This window comes from Micromys minutus (assembly GCF_963924665.1).
Source record: "Micromys minutus genome assembly, chromosome: 15".
Classification (NCBI taxonomy): domain Eukaryota; kingdom Metazoa; phylum Chordata; class Mammalia; order Rodentia; family Muridae; genus Micromys; species Micromys minutus.
This window is the reverse complement of record NC_137984.1, coordinates 5,696,714-5,714,484: the sequence shown is the minus strand read 5'-3', so window position 1 is coordinate 5,714,484 and position 17,771 is coordinate 5,696,714. Positions and strand designations below refer to the sequence as shown.

The following is a 17,771-nucleotide window of genomic DNA, read 5'->3' as shown; positions in this document are numbered from 1 at the left end:
GTAGAATATGATACAAAACAATTGTTATCTACCTAAAACTAATTTAAGTCCATCATGCCGATTCTAATGGCACAGATTTAATAGCATTCAGATGGAAATAGTGGATGTGCACAAAGAGCTATATGGGGTTGGATGTGTCTATCAATAGGTTTGTCCTAAACTCTGTGTTATTCAGGAGGCAGCTGAATTAAACAATAGGTGCATTTAGGTTTGAACTCAAGGCCCAACTGGCATTCAGTATCAGAAAGAAGGGGAAAAAAAGACATTATTGTGTCTGCAACAGTGTTTCCAAACTCATTTTATTTAATCACTTCCAATGGCTGAAGACTTCAAATAATTATTTTTTTATCAGAAAAATGTAACTAAGTTTAAAGATGCTTTTAATGGAACTTGATACTCTTTTGGGGATCGGATGTTTTGTTTTGCTTTAAGACTTTGTGGTGGCCTTGTTAAGTTGTTCACATAAAAGTAGATCACACTTTGGGGAAAGGTCCGCATAATGAAACCTTCTCTTCATTTCTTGTGAGGGACAGGTGAAAGGCATGGTGATGTGTGAAGTGCTGAATGACACAAATTATCACGTGTATTTTCTATTTGGTTTGGGGAAATAAGGCAAATATTAATAATGTACATGAAAGTGCAAACACGGAGCAAGAAGGGGAGAGGGTGAGGGAGGAAAGGGAGGATGGAATGGAGAGAGAGAGAGAGAGAGAGAGAGAGAGAGAGAGAGAGAGAGAGATTCAAGTACTCCAGTTCTGAGATCAGCTAAAAGTCCCAATAATCCCCTGTGAAAAAAGACCTTTATTTTATTTTCAAAACCTGCTAGGGAAAACATCTCTTACTAGATATTCCTAATGAAATATTCCTGTAAACAGTAAAAATACCTTAAACCTAAGGATGATGGCATAATGAAGTTTTCAGAGAAGAAAATGTCTACCCAGAATAGAAAAAGAACCAGTTAGAAATCACAACAATTCAAAAAAATATTTTTAGTGACAGCTTCTACTTCTCTGGTAAATTTTTCTATAAAATTTATAAACTACTTTAAAAGATAGGCTAATCAATTTAGTTTGTTCTGTTTTCTAATCAAGGAGCCTGACTAAATGCTAATTTTTCTCAGTTCTAATATTCTATGATTTGCATTAATATATGGTATTAAAATGATCCCATTGGTCTATTCAAATGATAATAGAAAAGGTGGCTTAAGCTTCTGAAGTCTGCAAGGCAACTGTTTGTTGATAACAAAGGTAAGTATTAGTGATCAAAGACACTACCCAAGTCCTAACCCACTCCAGGCCTACTCAGCATCACTGCTTCTAAGCCAGTATGATCATCAAATATATTACATTGTTTTGTTTTATTAAAGACTTATGGATCTCAGGTCTCCACAGCTGGAAGTCTTTATTATTTTGGGGATGAGATCAAGATTTCCCAACTTGAAAGGAGACCTCGCCATTCAGATTTGAACATGCAGACGTGTTACAGATCATTCCCAGACTGCCTGGGAATCTGGGGCACAGAGAATCAGATGTGGCCACAGCAGTAGTCTTGGGATATCACTTCATGCCCCCAAGGAAGCACCTTTCCAGTGTTTCCTCTCCTCTGCTGGGAAAATGAGCTATAACTAGCATCTGGTATCTAGGCTACTCTCCTGCGGTAGAACAGGTCCCCGAAGGACGCAAGATGGAGAGAAGTGGATCTATAGCCTTCATGGTCTGTGCCAAACTCACATTCTAGACACCTAATACCCCCTAAGCCCTAGTAGCCTTCTCACAGTAAGCCACAAATCTCACCATCACTGAGCTACAGTCTCAAGCCTTTTAAGGCAATCAGTGATTAAAAGTGATTTTCTTTACGTCAGAGAATGGTGTAATAGGGTGTAATTCTCTTAGTTGCTATGGGTATTATAAGCAGAAAGCCCACTGATTTCGTTTGGCAAAGGGAATTTCTTAACATCGTTTTGGATGAAGTAGAATTAATATTTAACAAACCATCTAATATAGTTGATTTAAAATAGGAACAATGGACAGCAAAGTTGTTTCTAAGATCATCCGTGGAGGATTCTAACCTTAGCTCTTCTATTTCTTCTATTCCACGTCTCAGTATAGATTCTATGTGTCAGGTGTAAGCAAATTACACCCTTGATGTACATCACCCTTTCTTATGTTATCAATGCCCAATTTAGTTTAAGGCCTTTTTACACAGTGTAAGAAATACAATTAAATTGAGCTGTTAACAAAACCTTGTTCCTGATTATTCTTGTTATACAGAAAAAAGTGAATCAGTCTTATCTACTAATTTTGGGGAAATTGTATGAAAAAAAGAAGGGGAAAAAACAACAAACAAACAAAAAGCCCAAGCAACTTACCTCTACAGAGGAATTCCAGATAAAGCAGACAACTTAAAACTCAGGAATATTTTAACAAAAAGGAAAGTTTAGTATGATTTGATTCATTTCTTTATCTCATCTAAGAGATGTATGTTAATGCAAATGGCAAAATAAGTTCATTCCTTTGTCTTGGCATTATTAAGGCAGCCTAATGATCCTGGCTCTGAGAGTCAAGTATACAGTTAAAGCCACGTGAGACTACCAAGTAATATATAAAAGCATGTGTGGGCATCTTTAGAGGGCTGGTATATTAGACCTGTGACATTTTCATTTAAGAAGAAACCAGTAGTATCTGTTATCCTCCTATGGGTTAAAATGCTATTTAAGATTGATTTCTGGAAAACTGTTAATGTTAGGCTTGTGTATAATTCTTATTTTTCAATATAGTTGATGGCCAAGGAAGTCACTAAGTGGTATGTGAACGTCAAATGCCTTAGGTGAGTGCCTATTAAAAGGTATGCAAAATATAAACAGGATTGTATATTTTCAAAACTTTAAATAATAAACACAAAGTATATATAGGTCTACATGTTATAATTTCAAAGTCAACGCTAGCACATAAAGTTTTACCTAAATACATACCAGAGTACTTCCTATGACAATACATGCACCCACAAACACATGACCATGCACAGAACCTCATTTTCTGCATTTGCAAGGAAAAGTTAGAATATACAATATTGTACATTGTGTCAACTTAAATCACATTGGAAAGTCAATGAGGATGGCAATAAAAAAATCTAATGTAAGAAAGTAAAGTACAAAAAGATAATTATCCCATGGATGAAAAACACTGAAGACTGATGGGGGTTAGGATTTAGATTGCTCATCCCAGTGGTCTTAGAAGACACAAGAGAACAGGACTGTCTGTAAACATTCTGAATATCCAGTTTGCAAAAGGTGTGAGAACTTGGGGAATCCAGCAATCCAGGCTAGAGGTCTAGAGCATCTGGGCTTCCTTTTGCAGAGAGACTTTATAGCTGTGGGCAGTCCTCCTCAAGGCTAGGGGTGCAGAGGGTGATCTGGATGCCCATCTGGATGGGAGCCGGCGATTTGCTGGTCTAGCAGGTCGGGAAAATCCTTTTCCATTGGAGGCTTTCACTGCTATGGACTCCTACAACATAAATAAAGGCTGTAATCTCTTAATACATACCACCTTTATCCTGGAAATATCCTTTTGATCATCATCATCATCATCATCATCATCATCATCATCGTAATAAAAGTGTTCATGAGATTTTATACTTATGGTTTCCCAATGAGCCTCCTTTCAAGACCTTTTTTTAGATATATTTATTTTTATTTTCTATATATGGATAGACTGCCTGTATGTATGTATGTATGTGCACCACGTATGTGACTGGTCTACATGGATTGGCTGGAAGAGTTACAGACACATGTGAGACACCATGTGGTAGCTGGGGATGGAAGAACAGCCATCTCTCCAGCTCCTCCAACTGATCTTGCTAATAAAGCTAATATTCTTACTTCTGAGACAGGCAGCAAGGACACACTCAGATGCTAATACCCTCAATTTTTTTTTATTGTCCCTTTGGAGACTTAAATTTAACTCACTGTTTCTTTTGTTTTTGTTTTTAAGGGTCAACAGCAAAATAATGCCTTGCAAATCCCCAATTAATGAAAAGAAGAAAACACTCAGCATTTATTCTTAGTTCAGGAAAAATTATTTGCAAATGCTTGCTAATGATAATACCATGCCCTACAACATCTTATGAGTTATGTTGTTTAATTACACACATTAAAGGGCATTTTGAATCAGTGTTCAGAGTATGTAACAACTTGGTTGACCTTTACGATGAATGAAGACTGTCAGTTTTGAGTGGATAAAAACAGAAGGAAAAAGGCTGATTGAAGAACGCACTCCTGTTAACTTCCATGTAAAGACTATGTACGATGAGTTGCATTGTGTAGACAGTCTTTTAGTGGCACAAACAAAGACTTCTGCTGGACACTGTTTTAAATTATTGTTTTACTCACCCTCATATGACCAACCCTATGAGGACATGGATCATGGAATGGGAAAGTCTGAATGAGGCATAACTGGGAAAGTGGAAGGTATTGTGTTTGTACAGAAATAATAAACTGTTAGAGTAAAACTCTGTAAATCAACAAATATGTATTCTGTATTTTTTAAAGAAAGAAAACAACCTTCCCCAAGTCCTTGAAAACATCTTGAGTTAATTATTCATATTCATATATGTATATATAAATACACACACAAACACACACACACACACATACACACACATGCACGCACACACACACACACACACACACACACACACACACACACATATATATATATATATATAATTTTTGAAACTTGATCTCACTACATAGTCCCAGATAGCCTGGAACCATTTTGGAAATCAATCTAGTTTCAGAGAGATCCACCTGCTTCTGCCTACTGAGTGTTGAAATTAAATGTACAGGTCACCACAGGTGTCTCTACTATTATTCACTTAAAGAAACAATGTGCTAGTCCAAGTTTTTTTTCTAGTTAAAGTTTTAAAAGCCATAACCTTAACCCATATTAAGCTGTTTGCTCACAGAGGACCAAGATGTTCAAAAGATGACAAAATATGTCTACATCCTACTTACATGATTAAGGTACTGAACTGATTTCAGAGCTATTGCTAAAGATGAATGTAGTCCTTGCTTTCTCAACTCTGTAATCTTATTTGAATCTACTCCTTGATCCACTTGCTGATTCCTGTGTAAAGCAAATGTTCCATTTGATGCATTCTAAACATTGACTCACTATAATGCAACCACTTACGTCAGAGCCACATTTGGTCCAGTTATCCTGGAAGCAGTTTGAGTTTTGCAGTGCAGATCTTGTTTCTGTCTCGTAGGTTTTCAGCATCTTTTCCACAACACCATAATTTGATTTGGGATCAGCTGACCTTGGCCGGCTAGAAAAATTGTTTGGTCTCCAGTCATGCTCATGGAACATAAGCTGATAGCTGCTGGGGTTCTCACCTGTCTGCGTTTGTCTGCTCATGCCTGGTGCACATACTCTTGTGGGACCACTGAACACGTTTTCCAAGGGCACGGGCACATCACCACTAGCTTTCAGAACACTGATCCCTCTGTGAGCAGTAGAGATATCACAGGTACAGAGATTGTCAGTTGATTTAGTATCGCTCTCATTCCCCCGTACTGCTTGACAACTTCTGTCGGTTCTAAAAACAGTTCTGTTAAACTCATCGATCTTTGCAGCCAGTTTTTCATTCCTTGGAGTTGGTTCAAAATTGCAGTTGTAGCTTCTAAGTGGGTCTCTCTCTGTCACTGAGGGAAGAAAGTCACTTTTCACATGAAGATCAAGACGCAATTTTGTAGGCTTATCTGGAATCACCTTTTCAAACTCTGCTCCACTGGGGGTAAAACAAGTTTTTTGAGATGGCCTGGAAGGGCTCTCTTTTGTACCCAATACAGTGTCACATGACCACAAATTAAGTCCAATGTCTTTGCTACCTGAAGACTTTCTATCTATTTTGACTTCTGGTGTCCAAGAGGAAAACGTGGTACTATCTTTCAAACTCTTGCCTTCTTGTGGAAACAATGGGGACTGTCTCAAGAGGAGATGAGGATTGCTATTTGTTTTCTTCTCATGGACCTCCCATCCTTGGTATAAACTTTCCTTCAGTCTTTCTTGGGCTAGTTCAGAATATGACCTGGGGAGATTTCGAGAGGTACTTCTTGGAGGGGGAGTTGGTGGTATTTGGCTTCTTTGTAAACCAGTTGTACCAATTCCAGAGTTGCCCATGGGGTGGTTCTGGAGCCCATTGACACAGCTCAGATTCTTGCTCTGCTTTTCTTTCTCCAAATTGGTTGGAAGACTACCCTGGTCATTGCTGGTCAAGTGGTCCTCAGGAGGCACATGGATTGCATTTGGCATTTCCTGGAGAACAGGATCTGATTTCATCCTAAGCAATTACAAATCATGATATATTGGTGACAATTACCTTTTCAAAGTGCACTTTGAAAAGCCATAGTTTAAAAAAAATGCATTTCTGCTATAGAAAAGAGTCACACTTTGATCAAATGTTTATATAATCTATAAATATGTATGAATAGATATAGTGTATGTGCACATATATAAATAATGTGATATATAAGTATTGCAATATATGAATAATATGATATATAAGTGATATGAATATATATATATAATGTTACACACATACACACACATATATACAAATACACACATATATTCTAAATCTACTTGTTGCAAATCCCCTTTATTGTAGGGTAATGTTGTTAGTGTTACCTTTATGAGTCTATCCCAAATTTTATTCAGTGTTCCCTTTCATTTTCCCTATAATCTGAAACGTATGCTAGACTCAAAGTAGACAATGTAGTCTCTTCAGTTTCTGCTCTTGACGTTCTCATTTCTAAAGTTCTTCTACTGTCACATATTTTCTTCCTCTTTTCCTATGCAGTTTCTATCCCTTACTCATAATTCCTCTTCAGCCTTTTCTCCTAGCGTTTTAAACAGCACGGAGAATGGGGTTGTTCTGAATGAAGCATCATGAGCTCTAGCTCCAAATGGAGTGCGTCGTTCCAACTTGAAAGGAACATAAGATTACATTTTATTAATCAAAGAAATAGGCTCCGACGGAGTGTGCCCCCTGAGCAAAGAAAGAATACCCGGCTGGACTTAAAGTAATTGATGACACAGAGAGCCTTGAGCACGGCAAATCTTGCAACGATCTCGGAACCACATCTGAGGCTTTGAAGAGCTTTCTGGAGGCCGGGGGATGACAGGGAAAGTGTCCTGTTTAAATGTGTATGGGTTCTTTTTGAGAATTCCTGAGAATTCCATACAATAAATTCTGCCCATATGCTGTGATCTTCCCTCAAGCCCCCGCTCCATCTCCCCCACCTTCCTGCTCCTGCTCTGTTATCACCGTGAGGCTTTGTACTGTATGTGATCTGTCAATGGAAAGTAATGAGTTTCTGCACAGAACACGAATAGAGCAACGACGTGAACTAACAAGTGATAAAATCACTTAATAAAGTAAGTCACACTTAGAAAAAGCTTCTATGACAACTTACAGTGACGTAAACTAAGCACGTCCCAACAAATGACAGCAGGGTAGCTCAATGGGCAGAGAAAGGGCAGCGTACAGTGGCTAACAAACTCTGTTGCAAGTCAGCACAGAAATTTTCAATTTCCCAAAAGCTAAATAATAAGAATGAATCTCATTGCTGTACTATTCTAAGAGAATATCAAATTCCTTCCTTCCTTCCTTCCTTTCCTTTCCTTTCCTTCCTCCCTCCCTCCCTCCCTCCCTCCCTACTTCCCCCCCGTCTCTCTCTCTCTCTCTCTCTCTCTCTCTCTCTCTCTCTCTCTCTCTCTCTCTCTCTCTTTCTTTTTTTGCATTCTGAGTAGTATTGATTTTTTTCTGATTTTATTAAATATAATTTATCCCCTTTCTGATTCCCCTCCTTATCCTCTATCCCATTACCCCTTTCCCTGCTTCTATGAGTGTGTTCACCCACCCACCGCCTCCCACCTCCCCACCCCGACATTCCCCTACACTGCAGCATCAAGCCTCGGCAGGACCAACAGCATCTCCTCCCATAATATCAGATTTCCTAATGAGCTAAATATTGATAAAGAATAACCCATATTAACTATTCACAGAATTCTAAATTGTTGGTTTTTAACTTAGCTGAAATGTAGTCTTGAGTTTACATAGTAATTCCGATCCAAAACAAGAGTTTGTGCCCTGTAGATATATAATGTGTTACTTTGAAAGGTACATTTACTTCTGTTCTCTACACATCACTGTTGAAAATAAATGACCAAGCCATAAAATGTTTGAATAGAACATCTTACATTATTCAGATACCATGTTGTTAATGCTGTCACAGTTTAAAAGCCAATTTAACTGGGTTTGTAGATTTTGTAAATTCTTCTTCTGGTCAAAAACTCAGATGGAGAAAGAACTTGAGTAGACATGTAGTCGTTTTGTGTGAAAGAGAACAGTACATATTCCTAATACTTAAGTTATGAAATATACTGGAAGACTACTTTTAAGGATCATGAGCTAAGATATACATGATGAATCAGTGTAGATTCATAGACAACACACAGAATTCTTTTCAATTCTCCTGTCTGCAGTGATCACATGTGTCAACCTACCTTCTGTGGTTAACACGCTTTCGGATTTCCTCTTGAAAGGTGCACAATTCTTCACTAACTTTTGCAAGTTCTTCAAGAGCCTACAAACCATAGCACATAAAAGAGACCTGCTGTTAGCATGCTGAGGAGTAAAGGCTTCTTAGAAAAAGAACAGACATAATAGACAGTCACTGATAATTGGATACTAGCCCCAGAAAGCTCTGAATACCCAAGAAACAACTCACAGACCATACGAAGCTCAAAAAAAAAAAGAAGGGCCAAAAAGTGGAAGCCTCGGTCCTTCTTAGAAAAAAAAAAGTGTATAGCACCCTCTCAGAGTGGAGTATACCTAGACCTTAAATAATTAATAACTCAAGAGCTAAGAATGTAGCCTTGTGGCAATTTTTGGTATTTAAAAATCATTATGTCTAATCTATACACACCAAGAAAACTTTAACTATTTCCATGTTATGTTTTGTTTTACATGTACTTTATGCTTATGGTAACTAGTAAGATTTCAATGTATACTATCAAACCTTTAAAAAAAAAACAAGTACTGACAAAAATATATTCATATAGTGTTATGCCAAAATGCTTTTTAAAATTATGTACATGTATCTCTGATTTTTTTAAAATAAAGTTGGAAAAACAAAAAGAAAGAGCTCCTGGCTGGCCCATCTTACTTACTGTGTTAAGGGCGGCAGAACAATCTTCACTCTCCTCAGAGGTTGTGCCACCAGCCTGGGCCTCACATACCTCCCTGTCTGTGGCCAAAGGATTCCGGAACCCCACTTTGGTTTCTCTGTGTGTGTTGTGTTCTGGATACATTTGACTTTCTTCCCCAAGGAAATCCCTTTCTGTTTTCTTTTTCTTTTCTGGATCATCTTGGTGATTCAGCACTCGGAATTCACATTGCTTTGAGCTGAAGTGATTTGGAGGAAATTCCATTTTGTCTTGATCGTGACAAAGATCAATGACCTTAGAATGTTCCTTCATGTTCATTTTCCTCCGCAGCCTTACTTCCTGGCAAAGCTGTAAGAATAAGAAATTAGAAGTATATTTTCCCTAATTTACCTGACCAATAAATATATCCTTCTAAAGGCACTTTCACCTTGTAGCCCTGGGCAGCCTAGAACAAATTCACTTTCAGATGGGGAAAGGCGGAATCCATACCAAAACATATGTAGGAAGAAATATTTCAGAACAAAGTATGGATGACTAGGAGATGATTAAGAATAAAATCACTGAGTAGATGAGAGCCAGAACATGTCTCTTTAAAAACCCATTTCCTAGTAAGTGTGCTAACACTGAGGACCCCTGCCAGAGTAAGTCTGGTGGCAGCTGCCACTTTCTATTTGGCATATGGCACAAATATGAGTTACTTGACATCCTTTGGTATACATGACTTAGATACCATCTCAGGAACAATCTCTATTCTAGTGCTAAGTTATATATACTTATATATTATATATATTATATATTAGTTGTATTATGTATTATGTATTATGTATTATATAATATAGTATATAGTATATAGTATATAGTATATAGTATATAGTATATAGTATATAGTATATAGTATATAGTATATAGTATATAGTATATAGTATATAGTATATAGTATATAGTATATAGTATATAGTAGTATTTGTCCCACAAATTATGTCCTAGGTTCTAGTGTCTAATGTACACTTATATAGAATGTGTACATTACTTTTGGTACCATGCCTCTGAATTCAGAGAAAAAGAAATTGATACACTGCAGAGTAACATGACCAAGTCTTCATGTCCATGCAAGACTATAAAATAAATGTGGTCACAGAGATGCCACTGGGTGGAATTGAGCCAGTTTTGTTCTAGTAAATATCACAAGACTAGACGTCTGTTTCTTTGATGGAAGGAGAAACATGAGAGTAGTTCCCAATATAAATGAATGTAGCAGGATTCATTTCCCGCTGGGATCTACAGTATGTCTAAGTAAACGGAGCCTCACCTCCTCCATCTTCCTCTGCATGATCTTCCACTGGCTCTCCCACTCTTTTCTTTCACTGTCGAACTGGTCCAGTAGCTCCATCTTCTCCGTGTGCTCACTGGCCTTCATGGCCTCCCACTGCCCATGCAGGTCCGTGGCAACTGTGTGAGTGTCAGCCCAAGGATTTCTGCTCATCTCTGCCTTCTCTTAGCTGATTCTTGGAAGTGTTAAGCTGTTTGATTTGAAGTGGTCTCACTTGCCTTTAAAATAAAGCCTGAGACAAACATAACAAGACTTTCTCTCAACATAGCATTTTTGTCTAAAGTCAATGGCATCATTAAACTATAGAAAACTAAACAAAAGGAAGGGAAAATATAACGAAAATCTGCTTATCAAACATTTTTTATAAAAATTAAAGTCAATAAGAGTGGTATTGTCCTAAGACCTTTTCCTCTCTTTCAAGACGAACAGGAAAATGATGGTGGACAAGCTGGCCGAGTGCACAAGTTTGATATAAATATTTCCTTACCTAATTAACTACCTAATCTAAAAACAGACTTTCTTCGTAAACATTCACAAGTTTGAGTATGAAATACAATTGCATGGCTGCATCTGCCTAGGTGGGCCGACTGTGTTAAAATGGAATTAACTCTTTATGTGGCAGCACAAGTTAGTTACATACACCCATGACCTAAGACTGTGAGCCAGTTCAGGACAACTGTCTGAGTTATGTGTTCAGAGACCAACCTATGTCATGTGTGAAGAAAGTACCAGCACCCAAAGCAGGCGGTCACGTCTCAGCAAGAAACTAGCCTAATCTCAAAATGAAAAGCTCATTATTTTACTTCCTCAAATAAAATCTAAAGCATCACTATTGTTCCATGAGAATTTTATCATGTGTTAAAACGTATTCGCGACCTCTTCTCTGTCACTGGGACTATTTATGTCTGAAACATAGCTATAGGAAATATAGAACACTAACTATGGAAAACCACTTCCCTTTTTTTAAAGTGATAGGACAACATTGTAATTTTAAAGATTTATTAATTTCAGGTATGTGAGTACACTGCCCTGCCTTCAGACACACCAGAAGAGGACATCTGATCCCATTACAGATGGTTGTGAGCCACCATATGGTTGCTGAGAATTGAACTGAGAACCTTTGGAACAGCAGTCAGTGTGCTTAACCACTGAGCCATCTCTCCAGCCCAGGAACTGCTTATGTTACACTAAGTAGTGACAAAAAACAATTTAATTTCTAACATTCAGCATATGGATATTTAGGGTTTGAAGAGACAATTTAAAATAACAGCTATGGGGGCCAGAGAGATGGCTCAGACCTTAAGATTGCACACTGTTTTTACGGAGGACTGAAGTCTGGATCTCAGCCTCCGTCTCGGGTGACTTAAAACCATCTGTGACTCCAGCTCCAAGGAATCCAACAGCTTTTTCTGAAGTCTGTGGGCACCCACACTCACACATGCTCATACCTCCATCCCCACCACACACACATATGCACATAGTTAAAAATAAACTTTGAAAGACTGGATATATAATTCTCCTATAGGCTTTAGTATCTTATTTACACTAAAACGAGAATATCTGTAGACTTACTATAGACTTTAGACTGTATGAGAAATTAAAAATCTTACAATTTGGACTTTAAAACTTTTGCTTTGTCTGAAAAAGGTTTTTATTAATAAAATCATGTGCCTTTGTACTGAACAAAAAAAACATATTTATAAATGAATAATTTTATTTAAGACAATTATGCCAATAAGAAACATAGTGTTATATGTAATTTAGTAGGAGCACCTGCTTAACTTATCTAGGCCCTGGGCTGATCTTCCCCACCCCCATAAACAACACACACACACTCACACACTCACAGAACACACACACACACACTCACACACACACACTCACACACACTCACACATTCACAGACACACACTCACACACACACACACTCACACACATACACTCACACACACACACAGTAACACACACACTCACACACACACACACTCCCTCTCTCTCTCTCTCTCTCTCTCTCTCTCTCTCTCTCTCTCTTTCTCAAAAGAGAAGAAAACAAAACACCTAAACCCTGATTGTTCAGCTTATTAATTATCATTCACCAATCAATTAGCAGAATTACTAATTAACATATGTTCAGAAGACCACAACCTTCCTGTTACTTATGCACGGATCTGCCAATAGTCAGTGTGTGCTGTTTCTGGCAGAATTAAGTCTGCACGATTACGAAGTAAGAGCTACTTTGCCTTCGCAGCCGATAGATGCATATTTTATATTTTGCGTATTAGAGGACTATGAAAGACAACTTCATTTTTTTGTCAGGCTTCTCCAGTCGAGATATGAATGAATTATTTTAGACTTAAGGAATTAAAACCCGGCACTTAATTTAAAAAGAAAAAATCCTTACTGACGTTTCCCAAAAACCATTTGCCAGCGGCCCTTTGATAGTGTTATGTTTTTCCTTGTCATTCACGGTATCATCAATAATTCAATCAAGAACAGGAAACAATTTCCAGTGTGGTTACAAATGTGCTGCTTAGCCTCATTTTCATTTGTTTCCTTCTTACCTTGGCTTTCTTTTGCTACGCACCCTACTTATAAGCCAGACCACGGAAATCTAACAAAGGAAGAGACTGAAGAACTACCGAATCTGGGCTTTTGTTTTCCTCACATAAGCTTTACTAATCTAGTGATACTTTAGGAAACACAGACTAGGGTTGTGTTGAAAATGGAAGACTGCTTAAAAACTTGTCTATATAGAAAGCAACTCACGGGCCAGGAGGAATTGTTTCTGGGGCTTCTTAGGAAAAGCAGAGACCTGTAGACATCACGAGGCAACTACAAATTTATCCAAAGACATTGTCAAGACAGGAGTGGAGTAATGACAGGGTAGAAAAGAGGCTTTATAGCGCCCCACGCTTTGTCCAGGGTTAGAACAGTGCCCTTGTGCAGTATCGTCCTCACAAGGGTTTACTACAGCCACCGCAACTGGTGGGCTCACGAGTACTTTTGTTTGGTTCTTGTATTCATTCCTAACTCTTCTTGGACCATTCACACCTCAGAGTTTATAGTGGTTAAGCCTTCCTGTTTTTATCTGCAATAAAATCATCCATGAAGATTTTACATCAGTGTTGTCAGTAGTAACAGCAAATATGTCCACCCAGGAAACAGGCATGAGGGTCTGAAGCTTATTATCTGCAGAGTCAAACTCATCACTGTTGTAGGGCTGATCTATACGCAGATTACTCTTGCCAGGGCCAGAGTAAAACCTAGTCCCCGAACGGTAATGGCTGTGATTGAAAACCAACCATAGCCGTTGCAAACAAGAAGGGAGGCTTTCTGGAAGTTTATTTACAGCTGTTTCTCTGGCAGTGTTTTTGGAAGGGCATTTCCTTAGCTTTGGAAGGATCTCAGCCTTGTCATCGACATACACTTAAATGTCCTCTGTACACAAAGCATGCAGGGAGAGCACTTAAATGCATTCTGAAGGATTAGCAAGTGGGAGGATGCATAACAAGAATCTAACACTGCTGCGTACGGATTTGTTTTAAAGATTTATGTTATGTATGAGTGTTCTATCTGCATGTACACCTGCATTCCAGAAGAGGGCATTATATGCAGATCACATTATAGATGGTTGTGAGCCACCATGTAGTTACAGGAAATTGAACTCAGAAGCCAGTGCTCTTAACCACTGAACCATCTCTCCAGGACTGCAAATTCTTGCTAAGTGCTGACTTGTCCCCCTTGCCTGTCATCTTCCCTCTTTCCCTTCATCCTTTCCTTCACTCTATGTAAACCACTGTTTTCTAAAATAAAACTGACTTTTTCAAACTTTACCTCGCTGAAAGCAAATCTCAATGGGTTAACTTCTGTTTCCTTTGACTGTCTTGCCTTGGTATTTTTCAATTTTCTTAAAGATATATGCCAAGTTAGGTCTAGTGTAAAGCGATTTGTTCCTAGTAAAAAGTTGGATGAATATTTAAAACTGCTTTTTGTTATTGTTCTAAATTGAGTCTTTAGAATGTCAGGTTAAATGATCAATTTTATGGGAACAGAATGTTCCGTGATGTTTCAAGGCCAAGTGGACCAGCCATTCAAAAGCCTGGTTTTAGAGCTCTCCACTGAAGCCAGTATAAAAGCTGTCCTTGTTCTTAGCTGTCCGTCTTTCCCTCCCACAGATTCTGGCATCTCTGTGGGGGAGAAGAAAGGATTTCTACACCCCACATCCCCTTCCCTAAAGTTCCTTCCTGTCTCAATGCAGCATTCCCCAGTTTCATTCAGAATAGACGTTTATTAGAGGAAATACGGAGAGAGGAAGCCATATTTGTTAGTTACACACATGCCCCGCCCCCAGCAACACTAAGCTAGCATTTCACACTTCCTTTAGATCTGCATTTCACACTTCCTTTAGATCTACTTCTCCCCAAAGCCAGAAGCCAGGATGGTAAAGGGCTGAGAGTGGGTTATGCACGTGCTGTAATGGAAGCAAAGACGGTTTAGCTGACGGTTCAGTCCTGCCAGGGGACACAATCTAAGAACAGCAAGTGCGTCTCACACAGTGCACATGATAAAATGCAAACTTGAATTGCAAACAACTTCTGGGTTGGAAAAGAAAAGAAACCAATGTGATGAACAGAGGATCTACTGCTGCAGTTTCTGCCCCTAAATCTACCTCAGTTAGGCCATGCTCACCCGAGGCACGCCCGGTGCTTTCTCCATCACAGATATGACCATTTCAAACTCCATCTTGCCTGCTGACACCGGATTTTAGCGATGCTAACTGAACAGAGTCGGGAGGGCTGGTCCTCCCTCGACTTCTGTCTTTGGAGAACTCCGCTGGGAGTACTTGCTTTGTGCCCATTGTTTCCTTCCATTATTCTTTCTGAGCACATTACATTTCTTATATTTTAGGTCCTTTACACACTTGCAGACTCCAGAAGGAATGTCAGAGACAGCAAAACTGCCAACCTCACGATTCCTAGAAGGAATCATTTGTCCTGACAATAAGTTGCTCCCGGTGAACTTTGTGGGTTAGGAAGCCCCATGCCTATACATCAGAGTACTGTGTCACTAGTCTCCAAAATTCCTTCCCTCACTTTCCAGGTTATTATCCACCACTGAGACCATTTTGGGCAGTTAAAGAATCATATTTCTCCTCTACTGATCATCAGCAAATGCATCTATCCAGAGACCTCCCACTTGATTTTATTGGAAGATTAAAATGAAAAACAAAATCTGTTACCATTCACTGCTGTTCCTGCCCCCCCCCCCCTTTCTAGCAAGGTCAAAGGAATACAGCACAAAGAACCCCAAAGAAATCAGTCTTGTTCTCTCACGGGGCCACCGTCTTGATCCTTGGTTCTCCAACTGTTTACTCATAGTCTCAGTTTAAGCTACAGGCCCATCCATTTTAGTTCCCTTAACCAAGAAGACACGGGTAAAGCTTTGATTAAAAATGACTTTTAAGCTTGGGGGAAACAAAGATCTAAAAGTAATTATAACCTTGAGAGCAAAGGTGCTTCTGTGATTTCTCGAAAACACCAGTGCCTCTGAGCTCACATTATAAAAAAATACTTCTCCTGTGGTGCAATGGTAGTAGCCTTGAGTAAAACTACATTTTTTAAAAGAAAAATTATAAAATTCAAATAACAGTGAACTCATGGATTGTAAAGTTTTACATCACAGATATGAAAAATAACTTCCTCATACCACAGATTGCACTCTAAAATCTAGTTCATGGAAACTCACACTGAACTACTGAGAATGAGCGAGGACAGTCTGAGGGTTAAGGATGCTGCTGTTGTCTAAGCTTTAGAAATCCACCCCCAGCAGCTGAATCCATTATGTACCCTGTCCTCTGCTCTGAGGCCCAGACACCAGCACAGTCAGCACAGGAGATGCTGACACCGCTCACTCCTGCTGTCTTTACTCTAAGATGCAGAAGCAACCCATCTGCACCCTGCCCTAGCCTGTCTGCTCTGAGTGTCCCAGGAAGAAACATACCTTCTTGCACTTGGGGGTCGTCCTGCTGCAGGCAGGCTGTGTGTGGCCAGTCTAGCAATGGAAGAGGGGAGGCAGAGAGCTGGCTATCTTAAAGAACAGGCACGGCGATTCTGTTATTAAACAAGGTCCACCCATTTCCCTCTGCAGTCCTGACAAACCCCTTTGCAAGTTGCCCCCTCAGAGGGCTACTCAGCTCAGTCTCACAACAGCAGCTGGGCTACTGTGACGTCAGGGACTTGGAGGCGGCCTTAAGGCCTCTGCTTCCAACCAGAGCTCTGTAACTTTAGAGCAGTTCTCCCTCCGGGTAAACAACTCCAGGTCCAGGACATTTTTAGCTTTTATAATAAAGCCCAGCATTTTCAAACTTGCTAAGAGAAATCTGCTTGTTTGCTGCACACAATGACAATGGCCATATTTAGGTTTCTTTTATTTGGAAAGTAGCCTCATGTTCAGGAGCAAAAACTATCCTCTTCCTCCATCTCTTCTCTTTCCCTCCCTCCCCTCAGTGACACACAGTTTCAGTGCCTTTGTAAGTCTGGCCAGGGGTGAAGTGTAAAAATGCATCAATCACGCAGAGTGAGAAAAAATAGGAAATACACACACACACACACACACACACACACACACACACACACACACACCAGCAAGCAAGAGTCAAAAAGTAAAAATGTATGTTGGAACATATTGAATGTATGGCTTTATGTAAAAGAGAAATGGAACATATATAAAGAACAGTGTGTGTGTGTGTGTGTGTATATGTGTGTGCGAGTGTGTGTGCCTCTGTGTGTGTGTGTGTGTGTACTAGAGAGAGACAGAGACTATATTTGGCCTTATGTATACAGGGATCTGATGGTTAACTTCAGTCAATAAAGTCTCTAGGGTTAATATAGCAAATAAGCTACACTGAATTTTAAGTAATATGCGCTTATCTACATGGTGAACTTTCCCACCTGTACAATATGTTATTTGAAGCATGCCATCATTTTGTTGGTTTTTTGTTTGTTTTTTTTGTTTTTTTATGTTTGTTTTTGTTGTTGTTGTTTTGTTTTTTTGGGGTTTTTTTTTTGTTTTTGTTTTTGTTTTTTTTTTGTTTTTGTTTTTGTTTTTTTTTTTTTTTGCCTACCTCCAGGCACCATTTCATATGTAGCTAACTTGCTTAATAATGGTGAACCGGTCTTAGTAGAAATATATTTATTTAATTTAATCAACCG

General features: G+C 39.0%; 1 protein-coding gene across 2 annotated transcripts; it reads right to left on the bottom strand.

The window, feature by feature from the left end:
* Positions 1-384: 384 nt before the first annotated feature.
* On the bottom strand, positions 385-16,721 carry KIAA0408. 2 transcript variants are annotated; one of them, XM_080929539.1, is made up of 6 exons: positions 16,561-16,721; positions 10,540-10,792; positions 9,234-9,578; positions 8,568-8,647; positions 5,190-6,339; positions 385-3,503 (listed from the first exon to the last, which is right to left on the bottom strand). In XM_080929539.1, the coding sequence occupies exons 2-6, from the start codon at positions 10,711-10,713 to the stop codon at positions 3,330-3,332; spliced, it is 1,923 nt and encodes a 640-aa protein (XP_080785665.1). In that variant the 5' UTR covers positions 10,714-10,792; positions 16,561-16,721; the 3' UTR covers positions 385-3,329. The 2 variants fall into 2 exon arrangements, with proteins under 2 accessions (XP_080785665.1, XP_080785666.1); XM_080929540.1 differs by having other exon boundaries at positions 10,540-10,778.
* Positions 16,722-17,771: the final 1,050 nt, after the last annotated feature.